The sequence below is a fragment of the Macrobrachium rosenbergii genome, chromosome 40 (genome assembly GCF_040412425.1).
Source record: "Macrobrachium rosenbergii isolate ZJJX-2024 chromosome 40, ASM4041242v1, whole genome shotgun sequence".
Lineage (NCBI taxonomy): Eukaryota > Metazoa > Arthropoda > Malacostraca > Decapoda > Palaemonidae > Macrobrachium > Macrobrachium rosenbergii.
The window spans coordinates 5586700-5610029 of NC_089780.1; the positions used below are offsets into that span (position 1 = coordinate 5586700).

Genomic DNA, 23330 nt, shown 5'->3' on the forward strand with positions numbered 1-23330 from the left:
TAGTCACTGAATGGCCGAAGGTGCCAGCCAGCCCCCGGCGCCCCGCAACCCAAGTGCTTGTCTTGACAGCCTAAAAATTTCATAGATCAAAAGCAAGTAAAGAAATATGACCCACAGGTCCTCTGAAGTATCTGCTGGCGTTTTCTCCTACGACGAATCTGCAGAAGATGTTCCACATCAACACTGCTGAGAGTAAGGAGGCCATTACTTGCCTCTACGGAATGAGGTTAGTGGAAGAAATGGTTGGACGCCCATGGGATATCTGAGGAATCCCATGGAGCTCCTCAGACGTCCCATGAGCGTCCGTCCAAGGATGTGTTAGGAATCCCATGGGGCAACTGACTGATTTTACTTAATTTATTATTTGTTACTTTACCATTATGTGTTTGTCATGCTTCCATTTGTATGGAGATCTGGAGTATTTAAATCCTCATCATTTTGGTCTTATTAAAAGGATGGCATCTTCACCACTAAGGTGCTATCACCGACTTGTCTCTTCATCACAAGGGTGCTATCACTAACATGTATCTTCATCACTATGGTGCTATAAATGACTTGCATCTTTACCACTAGGGTGCTGTCAATGACTTGTATCTTCATCACTAGGGTGCTATCACAGACTTGTATCTTCATCACAAGGGTGCTTCACTAACTTGTATCTTCATCACTAGGGTGCCATCAGTTACTTGTCTCTTCATCACTAGGGAGTATCACTGACGAGTATCTTCATCACTTGGGAGCTATTAATGACCCCGTATCTTCATCACTAAGTAGCTATCAATGACTTGCATCTTCAGCACAAGGGTGCAATCACTGACTTGTATCTTTATCACCAGGGAGCTATCAGTGACTTGTTTCTTCATCATTAAGGTGCTACCACTGACTTGTGTCTTCATCACAAGGACGCTATCAATGACTTGTATTTTCAACACTAGGGTGCTACCACAGACTTGTGTCTTCATCACAAGGGCACAATCAGTTACTTGTATCTTCAACACTAGGTTGCTTATCAGTGACCTGTATCTCCGTCACTAGTTAGCTATCAATGACCTGTATCTTCATCACAAGGGTACTATCACTGACTTGTATCTTTATCACTAGGATACTATCAGTGACCTGCACCTTCATCACTAGGAGACTATCACTGACTTCTATGTTCACCAATAGGGTGCTATCAATAACTTGTATATTCATCACTAGGATACTATCACTTCTATCTTCATCATTACTGTCCTTTAATAATTTGTACTTTCATCACTACGGTCACAGCACTGACTTGTATCTACATCACTAGGGGCTATCAATGACTTGTATCTTTATCACTAGGGTCCTATCAATGACTTGTATCTTCATCACTAGGGTGCTATCACTGATTTATATCAATCCTCATTAGGGTACTATCGCTGACTTGTGTCTTCATCAGTAGGAAGCTATCAATGACTTGTATCTGTATCACTAGGGTGTTATCACTTAACTGTATTTTCATTACTGAAGTACTATCACTAGCTTGTATCATCATCACTAGGGTGCTATCAGTTACTTGTATCTTCATCACCATGGTCCTATAACTAATTTATATCTTCCTCATTATGGTGCTATCAATGACTCGTATCTTCATCAAAACGGTACTATTACTGACTTGTATCTTCATCAATACTTTGCCATCAATGACATGTATCTTCATGACTAGGTTGTTATCACTGACTTGTACCTTCATGACTAGGGTGCTATCACTGACCTGTATCTTCACCATTAGGATGGTATTACTGACTTGTAGCTTCATCACTAGGGTACCATCAATGACTTGTATCTTCATCATTAGTGTGCTATTACTGTCTTAAGGCATCTTCATTACTAGTTTGTTATCACTGACTTGTATCTTCAACACTAGGGTGCTACCATAACTTGTACCTTCATTACTAGGGTGTTATCAATGAATTGTATCTTTATCACTAGGGTCCTATCAATGATTTTATCTTCATCACTAGGGGCCTATCAATGACTTGTATCTTCATCAATAAGGAGCTATCAGTGACTTGTTTCTTCATCACTATGGTGCTATCAATGCCTTGCATCTTCAACATTAGTTTGCTATCAGCGACATGTATCTTCATGACAAGGGTGCTATCACTGACTTGTATCTTTATCACTAGGGTGCTATGAATGACTTGTACTGTATCTTCTTCATTAGGGTATAATCAATACTTATATCTTCATCACTAGAGTGCCATCACTGACTTGGGTATCTTATCACTAGGGAGCTATCGGTGACCTATATCTTCATCACAGGAAATATCAGTGACCAATATCTTCATCACTAGGTACCTATCAATGACTTGCATCTTCTTCACAATAGTACTATCACTGACATGTATCTTCATCACAAGGGTGCTATCAATTACTTGTATCTTCATCAGTAAGGTGTTATCAGTGAATTGTATCTTCAGCACTAGGGTGCTATCAATAACTTTTATCTTCATCACAAAGGTATCATCAATGACTTGCATCGTCATCATTAGGGTGCTATCACTGACTTGTACCTTCATCACTAGGAGGCTATCACTGACTTTTATCTTCATCACTAGGGCACTATAACTGACTTTTATCTCCACTAGGGTGCTATCAATGACTTGTATCTCCATCACTAGGGGGCTATCAGTGACTTGCATCTTCACCACTAGGGTAATATCAGTGACTTGTATGATCATCACTAGGGTGCTATCAATGACTTGTATCATCATTACTCAGGTAATATCAGCGACTTGTATCTTCATCACTAGGGTGCTATTAATGACTTGTATTATCATTACTAGGGTCCAATTAATTACTTGTATCTTTATCACAAGGGTACTATCAATTCATCACTAGGGTGCTATCACTGATTTGTGCCTTCATCACTAGGGAAATATCACTGACTTCTATATTCACTTACAGGGTGCTATCAATAACCAGTATCTTCATCACTGGGATACAATCACTGACTTTTACATTTATTACTAGGGAGCTATCTCTGATTTGTATCTTCATCACTTGGGTGCTATCATAACTTGTACCTTCATTACTATGGTGTTATCAATGAATTGTATCTTTATCATTAGGGTCCTATCAATGACTTCTATCTTCATCACTAGGGTGATATCAAAGACCTGTGACTTCATCGCAAGGGTAATATAAGTGACTTGCATCTTCATCAGAAGGGTGCTATTACTGACTTGTAACTTTATTACTAGGGTGATATACCCGACTTGTATCTTTATCGCACGGGTGTTATTACTGACTTGACATATCTTCATCACCAGGGTCCTATCACTGACTTGTATTGTCATCATTAGTTTGCTATTACTGACCTGTATCTTAATCAATAGGGTGCCATCAATGACTTGTATCTTCATCAGTAAAGTGCTATCACTGACTTGTACGTTCATCACTATGGTGTTATCAGTGACTTGTATCCTCATCACTAGGGTGCTATCACTGACACATCGTCATCACTAGGGTGCTATCAGTGACTTGTAGTGTTATCAGAAGGTTGCTATCAATTATTTGTATCTTCATTGCAAGGGTACTATCACTGATTTATACCTTCCTCAGGAGGGTGCTATCAATGACTGGTATCCTCATCACTAGGGTACTATTACTAACTTTTATCTTTATCAATAGGGTGCTATTAATGACTTGCATCTTCATGACTAGGGTGCTATCACCGACTTGCATAGTCATTACTAGGGTGCCATCACTGACTTGTAACTTAGTCATTAGGTTTTTATCACAGACTTGTATCTTCATCACTAAGGTGCCATCAATGATTTGCATCTCCATTACTTGGGTGCTATCACTGAATTGTATTTTCATCACTAGGGGACAATCAATGGTTTGTATCTTTATCACTATGGTGCTATCACTGACTTGTACCTTCGTCACTAGGGCACTACCAATGACTTGTATCTTCATCACTAGGGGTCCGGTCAACTACTTGTATCTTCATCACTAGGGAACTATCAATAACATATCTTCATCACTAGGGTGCTACTAAAGACTTGTATCTTCATCACTGTGGTCCTATCAATAACATATCTTCATCACCAGGGAACTGTCAATGACTTGTAACTTCATTACTAGGGTGCTATCACTGACGTGTATTTTCATCCCTAGGGTGATATCACCGACCTGTACCTTCATACAATGGTGCTATCACTGATTTGTATCTTCATCATAAGAGTGCTATAACTGACTTGTATCTACATCACTAGGGTGCTATCAATGATTTGTATTTTCATCACTAGGGTGCTATCAGTGACTTGTATCTTTCATCAATAGGGTGCTATCACTGACTTTATCTTCATCACTAGGGTAGGGTGCTATCATTGACTTGCATCTTCATCACTAGGGTGTCATAAATGGCTTGTATCTTCACTACTAGGGTGCTATCACTGACATGTATCTGCATCACAAGGGTACTATCACTACCTTGTATCTTCATCACTACAGTGCTATCAATTACTTATATCTTCATCACTAGGGGGTCCTACAAATTACTTGTATCTTAATCACTAGGTTCCTATGAATGATTTTTATCTTCATCACTTGGGTCCTATCACTGACTGATTGTATATTCATCACTAGGATGATATTAATGACTTGTATCTTCATCACTAGGGTCCTATCAATGGCTTGTGTCTTCATCACTAGTGTCCTTCAATAATATGTATTTTCATCACTACGGTCATAGCACTGACTTGTATCTACATCACTAAGATGCTGTCAACGACTTGTATCTTCATCACTTGGGTCCTATCAGTGACTTGTATCTTCATCACTTGGGTCCTATCAATGACTTGTATCTTCATCACTAGGGTGCTATCACTGATTTATATCAATCCTCAAAAGGGTACTATCATTGACTTGTGTCTTCATCACTAGAAAGCTATCACTGACTCGTATCTGTATCAATAGGTTGCTATCACTTAACTGTATTTTCATCACTAAAGTATTTTCACTAGCTTGTATCTTTATCACTAAGGTGCTATCTATTACTTGTATCTTCATCGCCATGGTGCTAAAACTAATTTATATCTTCCTCATTAGGGTGCTATCAATGACTCGTATATTCATCAAAAGGGTACTATTACTGACTTGTATCTACATCAGTAGGGTGTTTCCAGTGGCAGGTATCTGCATGACTAGGTTGTATCTTCATGACTAGGTTGTTATCACTGACTTGTATCTTCATGACTAGGGTGCTATCACTGACCTGTATCTTCACCATTCGGGTACTATTACTGACTTGTAGCTTCATCACTAGTATGTCATCAATGACTGTATTTTCGTCACTAATGTGCTATCACTGTCTTGCATCTTCATCACTAGTGTGTTATCACTGACTTGTATCTTCAACACTAGGATGCTATCATAACTTGTATCTTCTTTACTAGGGTGCTATCAATGAATTGTATCTTCATCATTAGGGTCCTATCGATGACTTTTATCTTCATCACTAGGGTCCTAGCAATGACTTGTATCTTCATCACTAGGGTGGTATCAAAGACGTGTAACTTCATCACTAGTGTAATATAACTGACTTATACAGTATCTTCATCAGAAGGGTGCTATCACTGACTTGAAACTTCATTACTAGGGTGATATCACCGACTTGTATATTCATCACAAGAGTGCTATCACTGACTTTTATCTTCATCACTAGTTTGCCACAAAAAATTGTATCTTCATCACTAGGGTTCTATTAATGACTTGTATCTTCATCACTAGGGTCTATCAGTGACTTATATCTTCATCACTTGGGTGCTATCAATGACTCGTATCTTCATCACTAGGGTGCTGTCACTCACCTGTATCTTCATCACTAGGGTGCTATTACTCAGTTGTATCTTCATCACTAGCATACTATCACTGACTTATATGTTCATCACTAGGGTCCTCTCACTGACTTGTATCTTCATCACTAAGGTGCTATCAGTGCCTTGTATCTTCATCACTAGGGTGCTATTAGTGACTTGTATCTTCATCACTATGTTGCTATCAATGACTTGTATCTTCATCACTAGGGTGCTATCACTGAATTGTATCTTTATCTCTAGGTTGCAACATTACTTGTATCCTCATCATTAGAGTGCTATTGCTGAATTGTATCTTCATCACTATGGTGCTATCAGTGATTTGTATCTTCATAACTAGGATGCCATCACTGACTTGTATCTTCATCACTTGGGTGATATCACTGACTTGTTCATCATTAGGGTGCTATAACTGTCTTTTATCTTATCACTAGGGTGCTATCACTGACTTTTATCTTCATCATTAGGGTACCATCAATGGCTTGTATCTTCATCACTAGGGTGCTATAGTGACTTGTATCTTCGTCATTAGGGTGCTATCACTGACTCGTATCTTCATCACTAGGGTGCTATTAATGACTTGTATCCCTATAACTAGGGTGCTATCAATGACGTGGGTCGTTTGGTGTCATCAGTATATGATGGTCCTCGTCGTGGAGGGTAACATAGCATCCATTCCTAATGTAAGTAAGGATCTTTCCTCTTTATTTCTAAGTTATTCTGTCCATGTTTTCTGAAGAATAATTAATTAATTATCCTCACATAATCAAATTTTTTCTTTTACTTCTAAAGTTCAACTGAAGATGCAATGCTATTTTCCTTGCATTTCAATACATTTTTTTCTTTTTATTAGTTTATTAATTTCCTTTTTAATAAGTGAGATCTCTTCTCTTCGTATTTCCCTGTACCTCCTCTTACTTCTTCCTAATGAACACCATAGTCTTTGGAAGTCTGAACTTCAAGTCAGTGGCCCCTGTGGTGGGCTTGTTCCATATGAATAAGGTTCTTCTGAATAATAATTTAAATCATTGTGTTTTAAAACCTATTTCCTTTTGTTGTCCAACAAGAGGAACATTTCATTGTCATAGATAGATTCTTTATACATTTTCATACATTTCATTGTTGCATGTTGTCTAAAAACTACATGGTATTTGAAAAGGATTTTCCAAACAAAAATAGCTCGACAAACATTTCAAATGAGAGTTATGGGCTTTGCTCATAAAGCATCAAACCTTCCAGTGTTTTCAGTACAACCACGTCAGACACACATGTTACCAACTTATTGCACACACATCACAAACATGTTGAATACAAGTCAACGACTTGTTTGTAGTCGTAATCAATGCTCCGCACGATTATCCAACGTCTGCCAAAGGTCTGTTCCCCACTGAAGATCGGCTGTGATATGTATGCAGCAAGTTCCAACATCTTAAGGTCGTTGACTTGTTTTCAACATGTCTGTAATATGTACGAAGCAAGAGCCAAAATTTAAGGTCGTTGACTTGTTTTCAACATGTCTGTGATATGTATGCAAAAAGTGTCTACATCATAAGGTCGTTGACTTGTTTTCAACATGTCTGTGATATGTATGCAACAAGGGCCAACCTGTGTCTGTGACTTGTCTTGCAGATGTGAATGGCTTATTTTACTCAACAGATTTTCAACGGACATTGGCTCAACCAAATCATGATGAATGGATACCCATCTGTAGACAGCTTCTTCTTCATGAGCGGCCTCTTGGTGGCCTATGGCCTTCTGAAGGTGAGTTCATGGTGACTTTGCTGCTGTCTCTTTTGCTGACTCACTATTATTATTATTATTATTATTATTATTATTATTATTATTATTATTATTATTATTATTATTTATACAGAGTCTTCTCTATTCTTCTATAAGGAAACCAAATTTCCACCTACCATCATACGGAGAAATTTAAGAAACTACCGACGCCGGCTACTGGCGAGAGAGAGAGAGAGAGAGAGAGAGAGAGAGAGAGAGAGAGAGAGAGAGAGAGAGAGAGAGAGAGAGAGAAAGGGGAGGTGTGATAGAAAGAGAAAGATTACCTGAACAACTTATAGTCCGGGATAACAGCCACTCCCAACCTAGGACCAACCAAAACGCAGCTGAATAACCGACCTGACAACTGTACATCGCCGCTTGCTGTTTATACCCTTGTAACCTGCACGCAATTCCATTCACACTTTGAAAATAAAGGCCAGAGCGCGTTTGAAACGTCAGAGAAAATAAACCTAAGAAAACAGAAATCTTTGCATGTCCTTGGCAAACCTGATCTACCAGCTACAGGCTGAGGAAAAAAGATAATAAGAAAAATAGAGAAGACTATAAATCAAACGCCGTGGAAACAGCTATAATTTTTAATGCAACTGCCCTCAGAGAAGGTCCCCTCCCTTATTATTATTATTATTATTATTATTATTATTATTATTATTATTATTATTATTATTACTCCATCAAAAGAGCTCTCTCGCACTGCTCCTCCTGGACTGACACCCATGGAGAGCTGGAACGTGCTGCCCAGATCCCCATCGATAATGGACCCATGAATCGGGAGGTAGGCGAGGGCATTAGAGGAGCCATGAACAGATGGTACCACCAGGAACCTCGCCCGGACACCTCTGATGACACCAAACTTTTCAACCAAGGAAAATTCCAAAAAGGATATAAGGAAGCCGAACGTGCCCTTAGGACCATCATTGAAGGTAACGTCAGCCGGTCCGATACCAGTAAGAAAATTAAACTCATCATATTCTACAGGAATAAGAAAACCAGCAGCCTGGTGATGAGAAATAACCTGGCCCCTCTCAAGCAGGATCCCTTGAAGAAAACAAACGTGGTCTACCGATACAAATTCCCCGTCTGAGAGTGCCTCGGCTCTTACGTCGGCATGACTACCATGCGTTTCTCCAAGAGGATCTCCTGTCATGCCCAAGAGGGTGCCATTTTTAATCACACCAGAACTGCTCATAACCTGAGAATAAAAAGGAATGACATGATCCCCAACATCGAGAAAATAGATCAAGCGGCCGACCATCGCCGCCTCCGCCTCCTGGAGGCCCTATACATCAGGAGAGAGAAGCCGAGTCTCAATACTACACAGAAGACCTTCCTCCTCCTGACATCGGTGCTAAGGGCAGCACCTACTGGCACCCTGGATGAGTGAACCAATCAGGAACGTCCATCCGCGGGCAGCAACCCCCTGAATAATACACTCATTAACTTGCACTTCAGCACACGCCCGCAAGAGCGCATACAACCATCACCGCGCGAGAGGAGATGTCGCCTGAGGAGAATCGCCTCAGGCAGCCAATGAAAAATCGACCTGATCTGAGACCCCTGTATATATATATATATATATATAGATATATATATATATATATATATATATATATATATATATATATATATATATATATATATATATATATATATATATATATATATATATATATATATATATATATATAACCACGAGCGCCCTGTGTCTCCAGACTCATCCCAACGCCCAGAAGATGACCATCGAGCTGGACGAAATATGTCGACTGAAAAAGTACTGAAAATACCAGACAGACGTCAGAAAAAGAAAAAAAAGAAGAAATACCATCAGGGGAATCTATGGATTTACGGCCCAGGCTTCAGTAACCTGCTGTAATACTTTAAAATAAAGAATTTCTGCTGTAAGAAATACGCTGTTTCATCCATCGAAATATGAACATTGGACAATTATTGACTAATATTGATGTGCAGGAAAAGCGAATTATTAGAAGAATTGAGAAGACTCAGTGTAAAATCAATTCGCAAAATACAGCCATTATATTCAACAATATTATTATTATTGTAATGAACCCTATCCATATGTGGACCAAACCCAGCAAAGGGGCCATTGACTTGAAGTTCAAGCTTCCAAAGAATATGAAGGTGTTCATTAGGAAGAAGCAAGATGAGGTAAGTGGAAATACAGAAAGAAGAGATATCACTTATTAACTAAGAAAAATAAATAAATAAATATCTAAATAGATAGAAACGTATTTAAATGCAAGGAAAATAGTATTAGGGTAGCAATGCACTGTATCTTCGCTTGAACTTGTGAAGAAGTTGCAATTGCACGACACCCTCTGAAGGGAGGCTGTTTCTCAGTCCAATATTGTGAGGAATAAAGGAAATCTGGAACTGAGAAGTTCAACAGCGAGGCTAAACATTTACTGCTTACTGGTGCTGCTGTTCAGTAAACCTGGTCGCTCTCGGCAGGAAAAGGGGACCAGGAATCGACTGGGACTTGTCTGCGTGTGTGGGGAGGGAGTGTGTTGTTTCGTGGGTGTAAATATTCTTTGATGATTTCTGAGGACAAGTATTATTTAGAATCCTGGGCAGAAAATCACGTTAACATGAACTGAGGAAAAAAATTAAAAACCTAGACTAAATTTAAAGGATAAAAAGATACTAGAAATGTAACACACTTGAAGACAGAAATCATACGAATAATAATTTCAGGAAAAAGTCATAATTCTGTTTTCTTTCTTTTCATAGGAAAGGAAACGTTCCGGAAAAGTCAATCTTCTCGTTTTCTACGTCCACAGATACATTCGGTAAAGTTATTTCTCTCTCTCTCTCTCTCTCTCTCTCTCTCTCTCTCTCTCTCTGTCTCTCTCTCTCTCTCTCTAAAGTATCAGGCTCTAACATCCCAAGTCCCCCCAAAAATATTCCATAAGAAGTCAAGTACTTTATTTCCACTGGTATCCCTAAATTAATCAAGTTCCTTTATGCAGGTCTTTCCGAAAGCATGGCAAGAAATATCAGGTTCCATTGTCCCACGGAATTCCAAGAGAAACCAGGTTCTTTTTATACCAGGTCCTTCTAAAAGTATTCCAAGAAATATAAAGAACACTCAGATTATTTTTGACAATCTTTCCAGAACTATTCTAAGGGAAATCAGGTTCTGTTCAACGGGTTCTTTCAAAAGTATCAGGTTCCATTATCCCAAGTCATTCCAAGAGAAATCAGGTTTTTTCAACAGGTCCTTCCAAAATTATCCCTAGAAAATGTCAGGTTCCATTATCCTAAGTCATTCCAAGAGGAACGAGGTTCTTTTCAACAGGTCCTTCTAAGAGTATCAGGTTCCATTATCCCAAGTCAATTCAAGAAAAACCAAGTTCTTTTATACCAGGTCCTTCTAAAGGTGTTCAAAGAAATCTCAAGAAAACTCTGGTTCTTTTGTACAATCCTTCCAGAATTATTGCAAGGGAAATCATGTTTCTACTTCTTAATCTCAGGCTGGCAGTGCCCATCCTAGTTCTGTGTGGATTTCTGGCCACTTTCACCGAGTACTTATCCTACGGACCCAATGCCTTATGGTTGAAGGGAAAATACTCTCTTCAGGAGGCTTGCCAGAACTACTGGTGGAGAGATGCACTCTTCATCACAAACTTCTTCATCGCTACAGACAGCCCAACATCGGTGAGCTTGACCTGATCTAAACTTCTATTATACAGTATTGCTATGTACATGTAAGGTTCAATAAACATTCTTTCATCGCTGCAAGTTGGGATGTTCACTTCTTTTTTATTTTAGCTATTATGCCTTTTTCCACTAAGGGTCTCCACACTGTATTAAAGCATGTGATAAATACATATCGGTAACGTATCGCAAACATATCACAAACAAGTCAGCCACTGTAAGCGGACACAAACTTTTGGCAAGTGTTAGATAATTGTATGAAGTACTGGTTAATACAACCTATAGGTGACTGACTTGTATTCAAGGTGTCTGTGATGTGTTTGTTAGTATTACTGGTTTCTTTCGGAGTGAGATTGCCTGCCCTAACCACCTGGTACATGATTCACGGCTTAGGTAAACGAAGGAACAGTGGATTTCTCAGAACTAGCTGAAACATCTGAGTCACATAGTTAATTTATACTGAAGTGACCAAAGGGCGAGCTGGGAAAGGTCGAAATATGTCAGAAAATATTAGAAAATACTAGAATTTTACCCAGTTATTTCAACAGCAATGCTTTGAGTGAAAACTATCACATGATATGGACTGTTCATTGAGCTGTGTTTGCATCCTCGGCTTATGTTAAAATAGTACTTGACATGACTACCTACTTAGAAACTGAGTTTAAAACTTTCAAAGTATATGAAATATCTTAAAAACTTACAGAATCAATAGTATAGGGAAAAATACTTAAGCGTAGCTTATGTAATTTGTTGTAAATGGTAAACTTGTCTATGAAATCTCACAAAATTCTTTCTCCCATTACAGTGTCTAGGAGTCTGTTGGTACACAGCAGTAGATTTCCAAATATTCCTCGTTACCCCTCTGATTTTGTTTCCGTTCTTATGGGGAGAATGGTTTCGGGTTACCAAAAGGACACTAAATATTGTAGGTGAGTAATGAGCAACTAGCCTATAAAAACAAATAGCACTTACAATAACTATCCAGTTGTTCAAACTAACCGACATTTTGTCACAGTCAAAGTCAGTCTCTCGTGCATACAAGGACACAGAACTGTAAAGGAGGCTGGCCAAATTTCATCTATGCCTTGGATCCACAGCCGTTTATGAAGGTTCCCCACATCCCATTGGAAATGTCTGGTGCTCCATAATTTTTCTGAGACTGCCCAGGGTAAAAAAGTTTGCGAAGGTTCCCCACATTTTCACTAAAGATATCTGGAGCATTCCATAGTTTTTCTAAGAATGTCCAGGGTAAAAGAGCTTATGAATGTTCCTCGCATTTCATTTAAAATTTCTAATGCTTTCCATAATTTTTCCAAGAATGCCAAGGGTAAAAAAAAATATCGGTTTAAAAGGTTATGAGGATTCTGACTAATGATAATTTGATACAAATTCTGTCACATTGTTAAATACTCTCAGGTTTGGTCTGGCTTGGTGTCTTGGTGTTCATCTCAGTTCTCATCCCTGGGATTATTACCGGAATTGACAAGTTGATTCCTACTGGAATAATGAGTTTAATGTGAGTGTATATTGTTATTCTTTCCTAGTGTTTTGAGTTTTAGCATAGGCCACACTGCTGATTTGGAGAAAAAAGAATATTTATGCCACGTTCCCTTTTGTCAATAACTTTCAAATGTAATAAATTTATTAATGGGTTGCTCTTGAACATCTTACTCTTGTTCTGTGGGAACCTATGTCGAAGAGGCACTATGAAAATCTTCTGTGAACCGCGGGGATTCAGGCTCCCCTGGGGGAAAACCTCTGTCCTATGGCAAGGGGGTCCTCTAAAAAGTCTCTTGGTACTCCATAAGTTATGCTCTCTTTTTATGTACCCAGGGACATGGACATGTCTTATAAATATAATAAGGAGGTGTACATGGCTTCCTGGTGCAGAGCGCAGCCTTACCTGGCCGGGATGGGTCTCGGAATCCTTTTCCGAAGAGATGACAAGAAGAAAGTCAAGTTGGAAATGGTAATGTATTTTAAGATATTTTGAAATAAGATACAGTTCAGTGAATGAAGAGCAATAGATGGAGAGAAGAAAGATCAATCAGTTTATTTGGCCTCAACTTCATTGACCAATAACTATGACTTGATCAGTTTATGTATCAAGCAAATGTATAAATATGATGAATGTTTATATGTGTAAATCTAAATATATATAGTGAGCGTCAAGGACATTGTATCATTTGTGAAAGATCAGTAAAACTAACGAGTATTTTAAAGAGCTGAATTACATTCATGTGGTAGGTACACTAACATATAAAAGAGCAATTCTGTTTATAGTGCCTTTAAGCAAATTTTCGTAGAAGGAGATATTAAATAAGTAGGAGACTGAACTTAATTGTGAGAAGCACTATACTATAGCTTGGTCAAGGGCATTGCTACGAAAATGCTCAAATAACATGCTTTTGAATATATCTAGTTTGCCTTGAATTGAAGAAAAACGTTTTTGTTCATTTGACACCCTGTACATAGGTGACATTTCAACTTTATGGCCAGATCCTTTTCTGGAATACAGGGTTTAGGCCAAAGGTCAAGCACTGGGGCCTGTGAGGTCATTCAGCGCTGAAATGGAAATTGACATCAAAAAGGTATGAAAGGGATAACAGGAGGAAAACTTCGCAGGTGTACTATGAATCAATTATTAGAAGGTTGAGGAAAGGAAGATGGGAGAAAGAGAATATGAATGGAATGAAAGGGGTTGCAGCTAGTGGCCAAAAGGTCGCTGCAAAGAACCTAAAGTAATGCCTCCAGAGATCCCTTTATGAGTTCATTTGAATCCCCAAAGAACTGATCCCAAGCTGAGAGTAACAAACAAGTTGTGATCTTCCAGTGGCATGTTGTTCTCGGGTGGTTGATAGCAACGGCAACTGGGCTAGCCGTTATCTTTGGCATGTATGACTACAACCAGATTGGCAAATACCCTGGGTACAACTGGGCAGACAGCATCTTCTATGCGTCGCTGCATCGGCTTGCATGGGGGCTGGCTCTTGTCTGGGTAGTCTTCGCGTGCCATTATGGATATGGAGGTAAAAAACTGAGTTCTTTTCATTTCAATTTGCACTATATAGACACCACCCTACTTACGAACATTCAACTTATGAACACTCAGAGATACAAACAAATGGGGTGGCAAATTAAAATTGTGTTCAGAGCGCTCCCCTTTGCCACCCAAAAGTTCAATTTTGATTTGTGCCCCTATTCTGTACATTCAGTACTGTATGTACAGCGAATTGTGTATAAGGGTGAAAAAACATACAGTACTGTATTGACTTTATATCATACTGTACTTAAATAGGCATGAAAAGTACAGCAACCAACTTACAAACAATCCAACATACAAACAGCCACCCAGAATGTAACTCTTTCGTAAGTAGGGTGGTGTCTTTTGATTTTAGATATATGAGTTCTTCACTCAACTGAGTAGATCATGTAAGTTTAAAGGTTCTACCTTTAACGGATCAGACTCACTTGGGGTCATCAGCTGCAAAATGATTTAGCTGGAAGATGAATTTGAAGATTCCACCTCGGATGAACAACAAAATTAGGAGAAAGTCTAATGTGACCATTGACCATAAATTTCTACCTGATTCTCTTAAGATCTTAACATAGTTTTCCTTTTCTCTTTCAGTGAATAAATGTATATTTAATTTCAGTGATTGTTCAATTAACTTTTGTATCATATAATGACTTTTATTGTAGCATTGTGCTACTCCTTTCCTCCATTCTGCTGTTCAGCCCCTCTCACTCTCTAACCGTTCCTTCTTATGGAAACTTCTAGGGTTCCTCCTAGTGTCACCTTCAGATCCCTGCACTTCGTCTCAGTTTTTCTCTGGATCTCTCTGCCTTGTTGCTTGAACACTCCACTTTCCTCTTCCCACTGTTTTCAGAAGCTCTGAATGGCTGAAAATGCCCATCCAGTGCTTGACTTTATAACCTACATCCCGTTATTCATGCATCTGTTCATTTACCAATTCATCAGGTTACGTCAATAGCTTCTTGTCCCATCCCTCATGGCAACCTCTGAGTCGCCTGACTTACAGCATGTTCCTGGTGGCGATTCCTATCCAGACGATCATCTTTCTCTACAATGACTTCTACCCTCTTTACTTCTCACACCTGAGCAAGGTAGGTGCTGTGTTCCACTTCTTCCTCTTTTGCAAATAGAAGAGGCAAAGTAGGGTGTTTCAGCGGCACCATCAAACCAGTCAGCTGTCAAGTGCCACAGTCGTAGCTTAGGTCAACCAATTCACGATGGATTTTCCAGGATATGGACTCTTGTTCTAAGAATCATTCTTACAAGACAACTGAGTGTGTCAGCAGGATGAGTGAGTCTCTGTAAATGAAACAATCTTTATTGACATCTGTATCCTGTTGCCTCAAGAATAGAATAGAACTTGAATTTTGGTCAAAGGCCCAGCACTGGGACCTATGAGGTCAATCAGCGCTGAAAAGTAAATTGAGAGTAGAAAGGTATGAAAGGGGTAACAGGAGGAAAACCCGAAAGCAGTTGCACTATGAAACAATTGTTAGGAGAGGGCAGAAAGGAAGACAGAAGAAGGAGAATATGAAAGGAGGTACAGCAAAAGGAATGAAACGGGTTGCATTTAGGGGCCGAAGGACGCTGCAAAAAACTACGGGGTCTATTTCCTTAATGCTTACGGAAAGTACAAAGTGTCTATCATGTTAGGAGTTGGTTTAAACAGTAATAAAACCACATAAAAGACTATTAAAACACACATACATCTGGGCTCTTAGTGAAAAGCTCGTATCATGTGGAGGCACGAAGCAGGTAGTTCGTGACGGCTATCAGGCAATATATATATATATATATATATATATATATATATATATATATGTATATATATATATATATGTATATATATATATATATATATATATATATATATATATATATATATATATATATATATATACATACACAGTATATATCTGTTTGTATTCATCTATGTTTATAACTAATTTCAAATATTGATATCAAATTTATGTTGGGGTTAATTGCAGTATGATGCATGAGTAAAAGAGATACAAAGAGCCGTATACGACGCAGTTTGCCTGATGGCCGTCACGAACTACCTGCTTCGTGCCTCCACATGATACGAGCTTTTCACTAAGAGCCCAGATGTAAGATTTGCAATCGGAATTCAGTGAAAATAAGTAAATTTAGCTAGTGGAGCATTTGACAAGAAAACGAGAGGCGATCTTTACACAAATACATGACAGACAAACTAATATAGTCTTCACAATCTTGTCAATAGAATAGAATAAGCCAAGAAATAATTGTTAGAAGAGGGTTGGAAGTAAGATGGAAAAGCGAGATTATGAACGGAGGTACAATAAAAACGAATGAAAAGGGTGGGGGGGGGGACAGCTAAGGGCCGAAGGGACGCTGCAAAGAACCTAAGTAATGCCTACAGTGCACTGACGACACTACCTCCGAAGGGGAATATATACTGTAAATATCACGATGATGACAGTGCTTTTTACCAACATTCTCCCTGAGTCATCTCTGGTTTCCTTCCACAGGTCCTGCAGACAGTTGGTGCCCTTTTCGTGTCTGGCATTGGCGCAGTTCTCCTCTCCCTCTGCACCGAAGCCCCCGTCATGGGTCTCGAAAAACTGCTTTTGAGGAGAGACAAAGAGAAGAGTTAGCAACCGGGAGGGCAGTTTTGAGCGAAGGAAATCGGACTGTGGAACAGCCTCCCCTCAGAGGATGTCGTGCAATCGGAGCTTCAAAAGTTCAAGCGAAGATACAGTACGATATTACCCTAATGCTATTCCCCCGAATTTTATTACATTTTTATCTATTTACTGGTTAAGTAATTCATTTGTTCTTTTTTAATAAATGAGATATCCTCTTTCCGCATTTCCCTTTACCTTCTCTTACTCCTTCCTAATGCACACCATAATCTTTGGAAGCTTGAATTTCAGGTCAATGGCTGCTTTGGTGGGCCTGTTCCATATGAATAGGGTTCATCTTCTGGATAATAATAATAATAATAATAATAATAATAATAATAATAATAATAATAATAATAATAATAATACAAACAAATAATAATAATAATAATAATAATAATAATAATAATAATAATAATACTTATTTGTAGTGTAGGATAAGTCATTCACCTTAGTTCCCTTAAGGCTTCAAGTCCTTTCTGCCTCCGTTTGGGATTTCAAGAGGATCTTCGTGACGTTTTAAGATACTTCAAAATCAGGCGCATATTTCATTCAGTAGTTGCTTTCTCAACTGAGAATGACTTGGTTGACTCACAAGTTACTTCGTTAACAAAGTGGCCATTTGGTTCACTTTGGAAATTCTTTGCTCACAAAAGGGTCCCTTAGTTTAGGCAGGAGGTACAAGGTAACCCAAGATGCCATTTGGCTAGCTCAGAAAATACTCGAGTCAGTGGTTCCTTGGTTAACTCGGGATATTTGAATTACTTGGCTAACTCAAGGATCTCTGAGTTACTTGGTTAACTCAAGGATATCTGAGTTACTTGGTTAACTCTGGGATATCTGAGTTACTTGGTTAACTTGAGGATATCTGAATTACTTGGTCAACTCAGAGTTACTCGGTTAACTCGGGGATATCTGAGTTACTCAATCTGAGTTACTCGGTTAACTCAGGGTTATCTGAGTTACTCAATCTGAGTTACTCAGTTAACTCGGGAATATCTGAGTTACTCAATCTGAGTTACTCGGTTAACTCAGGGTTATCTGAGTTACTCAATCTGAGTTACTCGGTTAACTCAGGGTTATCTGAGTTACTCAATCTGAGTTACTCGGTTAACTCGGGAATATCTGAGTTACTCAATCTGAGTTACTCGGTTAACTCAGGGTTATCTGAGTTACTCAATCTGAGTTACTCGGTTAACTCAGGGTTATCTGAGTTACTCAATCTGAGTTACTCAGTTAACTCGGGAATATCTGAGTTACTCAATCTGAGTTACTCGGTTAACACAGGGTTATCTGAGTTACTCAATCTGAGTTACTCAGTTAACTCGGGAATATCTGAGTTACTCAATCTGAGTTATTCGGTTAACTCGGGAATATCTGAGTTACTCAATCTGAGTTACTCGGTTAACTCGGGAATATCTGAGTTACTCAATCTGAATTATTCGGTTAACTCGGGAATATCTGAGTTACTCAATCTGAGTTACTCGGTTAACTCGGGAACAACTGAGTTACTCAATCTGAGTTATTCGGTTAACTCAGGTATATATGAGTTACTCAGTCTGAGTTACTCGGTTAACTCGGGAATATCTGAGTTACTCAATCTGAGTTACTCGGTTAACTCGGGAATATCTGAGTTACTCAATCTGAGTTACTCGGTTAACTCGGGAATATCTGAGTTACTCAATCTGAGTTACTCGGTTAACTCGGGAATATCTGAGTTACTCAATCTGAGTTACTCGGTTAACTTGGTGATATTTGAGTTACTCAATCTGAGTTACTCAGTTAACTCGGGAATATCTGAGTTACTCAATCTGAGTTACTCGGTTAACTCGGGAATATCTGAGTTACTCAATCTGAGTTACTCGGTTAACTCGGGGATATCTGAGTTACTCAATCTGAGTTACTCGGTTAACTCGGGGATATCTGAGTTACTCAATCTGAGTAACTCAGATTGAGGCTAAGTACAACTTCCCCGCTCACGATGGGTAAAATAAGTACAGCAGACTCGACATTGACTTATACCTCTCTTGATAGCTCAGTGGTAACGTCGACTGGAGTTGCTGGGTAAGTTCTGTGTTGATGGATCGTGACCCGGCAGTACCAATCCATTTATCACTTATAAATTCCCCTTCGGTGATAATTCTCCATCGGAGAAATTCCCAAGGTAGCGTGAATTTAATATTAAGCGACATTAGTAGCTTAATGATTGTATATAAATCATGGTGTGCTAAAAATTTCATATATATATTATTATATAACATATATATTATTATATATATATATTATATATATATATATATATATATATATATATATATATATATATATATATATATATATATATATATATATAAAATATAATTTTTCCTGATATGTTATGATATGCTTTGTAATTTTGCATGATTTTTTTATATACAAGAGATATTGTGTAGTGTATTCTGTATATTAGTAATAGTTATGCAAAAATATAATTTATTATAATGTATGTTAGACTTCACAAATGCATAATTTAGAATTAATAATATGTTTCTTAATAACAGCGTATAAGAGAAATGAGATTTTGTCATCCAGAACATGTTTCTGGAGTTGTCAACACGATCGTTTTTGCTTTGCTTCGAGTGTTAACAATCGAGATAAGGAAGACTCGCTGTTTTACATACATGTTAATCGTATAATTAGCTCCGGGCGTGTTGTATCGATCGCACTGAGATATCGTCCAATATATTTTGCCTTAAAGTCACGTACGCCTTTTTGGGAATTACTGGGAGTAATTATTGCCTACAAACCACATGAAAGTTACGTCATTCAATTCTGATCGCGTCTCATGTAACCGTAAGTCCAGAATATTCTGTGGGTCTTGGTCCCGAAATGTTTGTCATGACGTCAATATATTAAGGGAATTTTACTTTAGTGAATATACATTCCATTTCATTTTCGAGTGGCACAAGAATTACTGAATGCAGTTGAGATGTAAAAGATAGAGAAAAGTAATGCAGAAGCAGAGCTGTGACGCACAGCTGCAGAAGAAAGCTTGATTAAATTGAAAATGCAAAAAAAAAAAAAAAGAGAGAGAGTAAAGAGAAGAAAGCTTGATTAAGCTGAGAATGGTGGCAGAAAGCGAAAGAAGACAGGCAGATAAAGAAAGAGAGGACAGAGAGAAAAGAGAAAGAGACACAGAAGAAGAAAGAGAAAAAGCAAGACATGACTTGGAGATGGAATTATTAGGAGCTCGCTCGAAGTTACCTGTGGCCCCGTCTAAGGTAATCAAGACCCTGTATTGGAGGTGGTAAGAGTACAGAAGTTAATTCCAAAGTTTACAGAAGCAGCTCCAGATGAGTTTTTTGATCGCTTTGAAAAAGTGGCTTCAGGTATGGGATGGCCAGAAGATAAATGGCCGATCTTGTTACAAAGTGTTCTCATTGGTAAAGGAAGAAGTGCCTATTTAGCCTTATCACCTGATCAGTGTAAAGATTACAAGGTACTCAAACACAATGTGCTACAAGTTTACCAGATGACCCCTGAGTATTACAATGAAAGATTCAGATCTTTGAGGAAGAATGACAAGATGACTCTCTTGGATTATGCTTATAAAGTGAAGAGATGTTTCAAACGATGGTTCAAGGTTGCTAAAGTTAAATCCATGGACGAACATTTTGTTCGCGTTTACTAATTTCCAGAGAGAGAGAGAGAGAGAGAGAGAGAGAGAGAGAGAGAGAGACTTCATGTACGCCTTGAGTAAGTAGATGAGAAGCTCTCCGGATTATGAATTCAGGTGAAAACTTTCCATACAGGTCTTCAGAAACAAGACTGGGAAAAATGGAAAGGCCTCTTTGAAGCTTTCAAACTTTCTCGAAAACGAAAGCAAGTAGAAACCATATTTGTTCCCACGATTTGACCCAAGGTACCGTCATTAAGCGAGTTTATGTGGGAGCCAGTGATAAGAAAGGCTGACCTCATGGGTGAAGTTTACCACCCATTGTGTATCGCTGTTGCACACTGAAGAAGAAAGTTAAGTATACCTTAGTTTTACCAGACCACTGAGCTGGATAACAGAAAGACATATAGCATTTTGCTATAAAAAATACCTTTCATACAGTACGAACAAGGTAGTTAGGAACTAACTACCCTGAAAGGTCTTTCCTTCCTGTATATCAGTTTCTCTTTTGAAAACCTTAGTGTGATAGTTAACATGAAATTTTGTAATATACATTTTTATATTATAGTAATAGTTCAAATCTACGTTACCTTAAATTAAACCTATTTTTGATGGTCTTATTTTCATCATCACACTACTTTTATTAGCAAAAGATTGATAGAATATCTTAATACGAATGAATGTTCTGTCTTTTTATGGCCCGAGCAGATATCCCTAATGAATATCTATATTCATTGCAATTCAAGTCATATATTAATCTGTAGATTAGTATATGGGAAACAGCTTCATATTCCCTTCCTGGGAGTCTCATTCTGCTTTCTTTCTGACAATTAAAATGTTATTTTGTATCCTGTAAATGGTTTTTGGAGGACTAATACTTCCGAGTACCTTACTAGTGTCACATTTATTTATTGCTCTTGATAAAGGTCACCATTTATTTGGGGGAAGTGCATCACCAGCATCATTTTTAGATAGGAGAGAGAGAGAGAGAGAGAGAGAGAGAGAGAGAGAGAGAGAGAGATATTTGCCTGAACGTTTCTTTAATCGAAGAAGAACGAGCCAATTTTTATTCACAAGGCCTCAATGTATTGTAAGAGGGCCGCCTTCCTCTTATGAGTCTGATAAGTAAAGAATTATCTATCAAAGACAATTATCATATCACTTGTTAAATTTGTACTTACATCGGAATCGAACTCAGGACTCTCAGAGAATGGTCAGCGGCTCTACCAGCTGATTCACACGGTCAATTGTTTGTTCTCTTTATAAAACTTTGATATAAAAAGTGAGCAGAGTCGATGGAACGTCACAGGGAGAACGTGGTCAAGAAATACATTGAATCATTAATCCCACTCCTAACCAGACCAGAGCAAAGGGAAATCTTACACATAATTGTTCTTCGAAATTGTACCAGAAAGAAAAAAAGACTGATTATTTCGAATGACTACACTATTATGAAGAAATCATTATAGCCAACGTGGGGGCCTGTCAATCTTTAAGGTTATGGAGTTTGTGTACAGTAGTCCATCTTGTCCACTACCTCTCTCTCCCATTTCAGTGTACTACGAACGCATTACTTTGCTTTCCTCCGCTGAATCTCTCGATGAACCTGAAAAAGGCAGCCAGTGTTTGTTTGCTGCAAGTTCCTGGGAAGACTGAAAAGAACACTAATGCTGATACGTGGTAACGCCTGAACAGTCGGAACTGCCAACCCCAAGTTTTCAAAAATGAGTTATTGTAGCGACTAATCTGTTGTTTCAAGTACATCTAGTGAAGATGAAAGCTTGGAAAATATAGTAAGAAGAATATGTCTCCAGTTGTAACCAAGAATGGCTGTTTATCTTACATAATGAAATGTACCACTTCAGTTAGTTGGTAGTCCCGGAACTTGTCGGCGCTTATTTTATAAGAAAATGAGTCTAAATACTCTTTTCAGTGTTACATATTTTTTCCGATGTACTGAGACATCTCTCCGATGGTTTTTCTTTTCGTCTGAGCAGAATTTTGTCAAAATGTTACCTTGAAAAGCAAGTGGTAACGATCATATCTAAGCTGCCTCTCAAAATGAAACCATACACTGGCTCAGTTGCTCAGCTCATCACGGCCGCTGATCGATAGATGGTCTCTGTGCAACTTTTTGGGCGAATAGTAGTTGTGGAAACTTCCACTTCTGGAAAGGACTTCAGTTCATTTTCTTTTAACAGAACTAATTAGTGAATCCTAAATAGAGGAAACTGTGACGTTTCTTTATTAGTTAAGAAATGGAGAACAAGCATTAACTTTCAAATGAAACTGAAAACGGTATTTAAAATTCCGCTAGTCAGTATAAATAGCATTTGAGAACATAACAGTTGTAAAATATTGTACATTTGATGTAATAAGCAGTCAACTGCAGCACTGTACATACTATACTAAAAGACTGTTCTAAACATTCATTAAAATACAAATAAAATAGAAGGTAGATAGATTAAAAAGTTCTGTTCAGAATATTAGCAATGTTTTAACTAAATATTGTACGTTCTCTTGTTGTTTATTGCTTGGTATACTCTTCCAGATCTTAAGCATCAGTAACAAATAAAATCACTAAAATCTAAATTAATAACTCAGCGAGGTCGCAGTTAAAATTCTAAAACCATCACATCAGGGGAAATTCC

At 38.2% G+C, this 23330-nt stretch overlaps 1 protein-coding gene across 1 annotated transcript in view; it reads left to right on the forward strand.

Annotated features, from left to right (window-relative positions):
* LOC136826055 (nose resistant to fluoxetine protein 6-like) overlaps positions 1 to 17203 on the forward strand; it is a 24909-nt gene extending 7706 nt beyond the window's left edge. Inside the window, exons 8-18 of the mRNA XM_067082950.1 lie at positions 118 to 226; positions 6451 to 6535; positions 7509 to 7613; positions 10398 to 10456; positions 11141 to 11324; positions 12130 to 12253; positions 12741 to 12840; positions 13158 to 13293; positions 14158 to 14353; positions 15307 to 15452; positions 16872 to 17203. Of these exons, the coding sequence (XP_066939051.1) occupies positions 118 to 226; positions 6451 to 6535; positions 7509 to 7613; positions 10398 to 10456; positions 11141 to 11324; positions 12130 to 12253; positions 12741 to 12840; positions 13158 to 13293; positions 14158 to 14353; positions 15307 to 15452; positions 16872 to 16997 (1370 nt within the window). The 3' untranslated portion in view covers positions 16998 to 17203. The remainder of the gene's footprint in view (positions 1 to 117; positions 227 to 6450; positions 6536 to 7508; positions 7614 to 10397; positions 10457 to 11140; positions 11325 to 12129; positions 12254 to 12740; positions 12841 to 13157; positions 13294 to 14157; positions 14354 to 15306; positions 15453 to 16871) is intronic.
* Positions 17204 to 23330: the final 6127 nt, after the last annotated feature.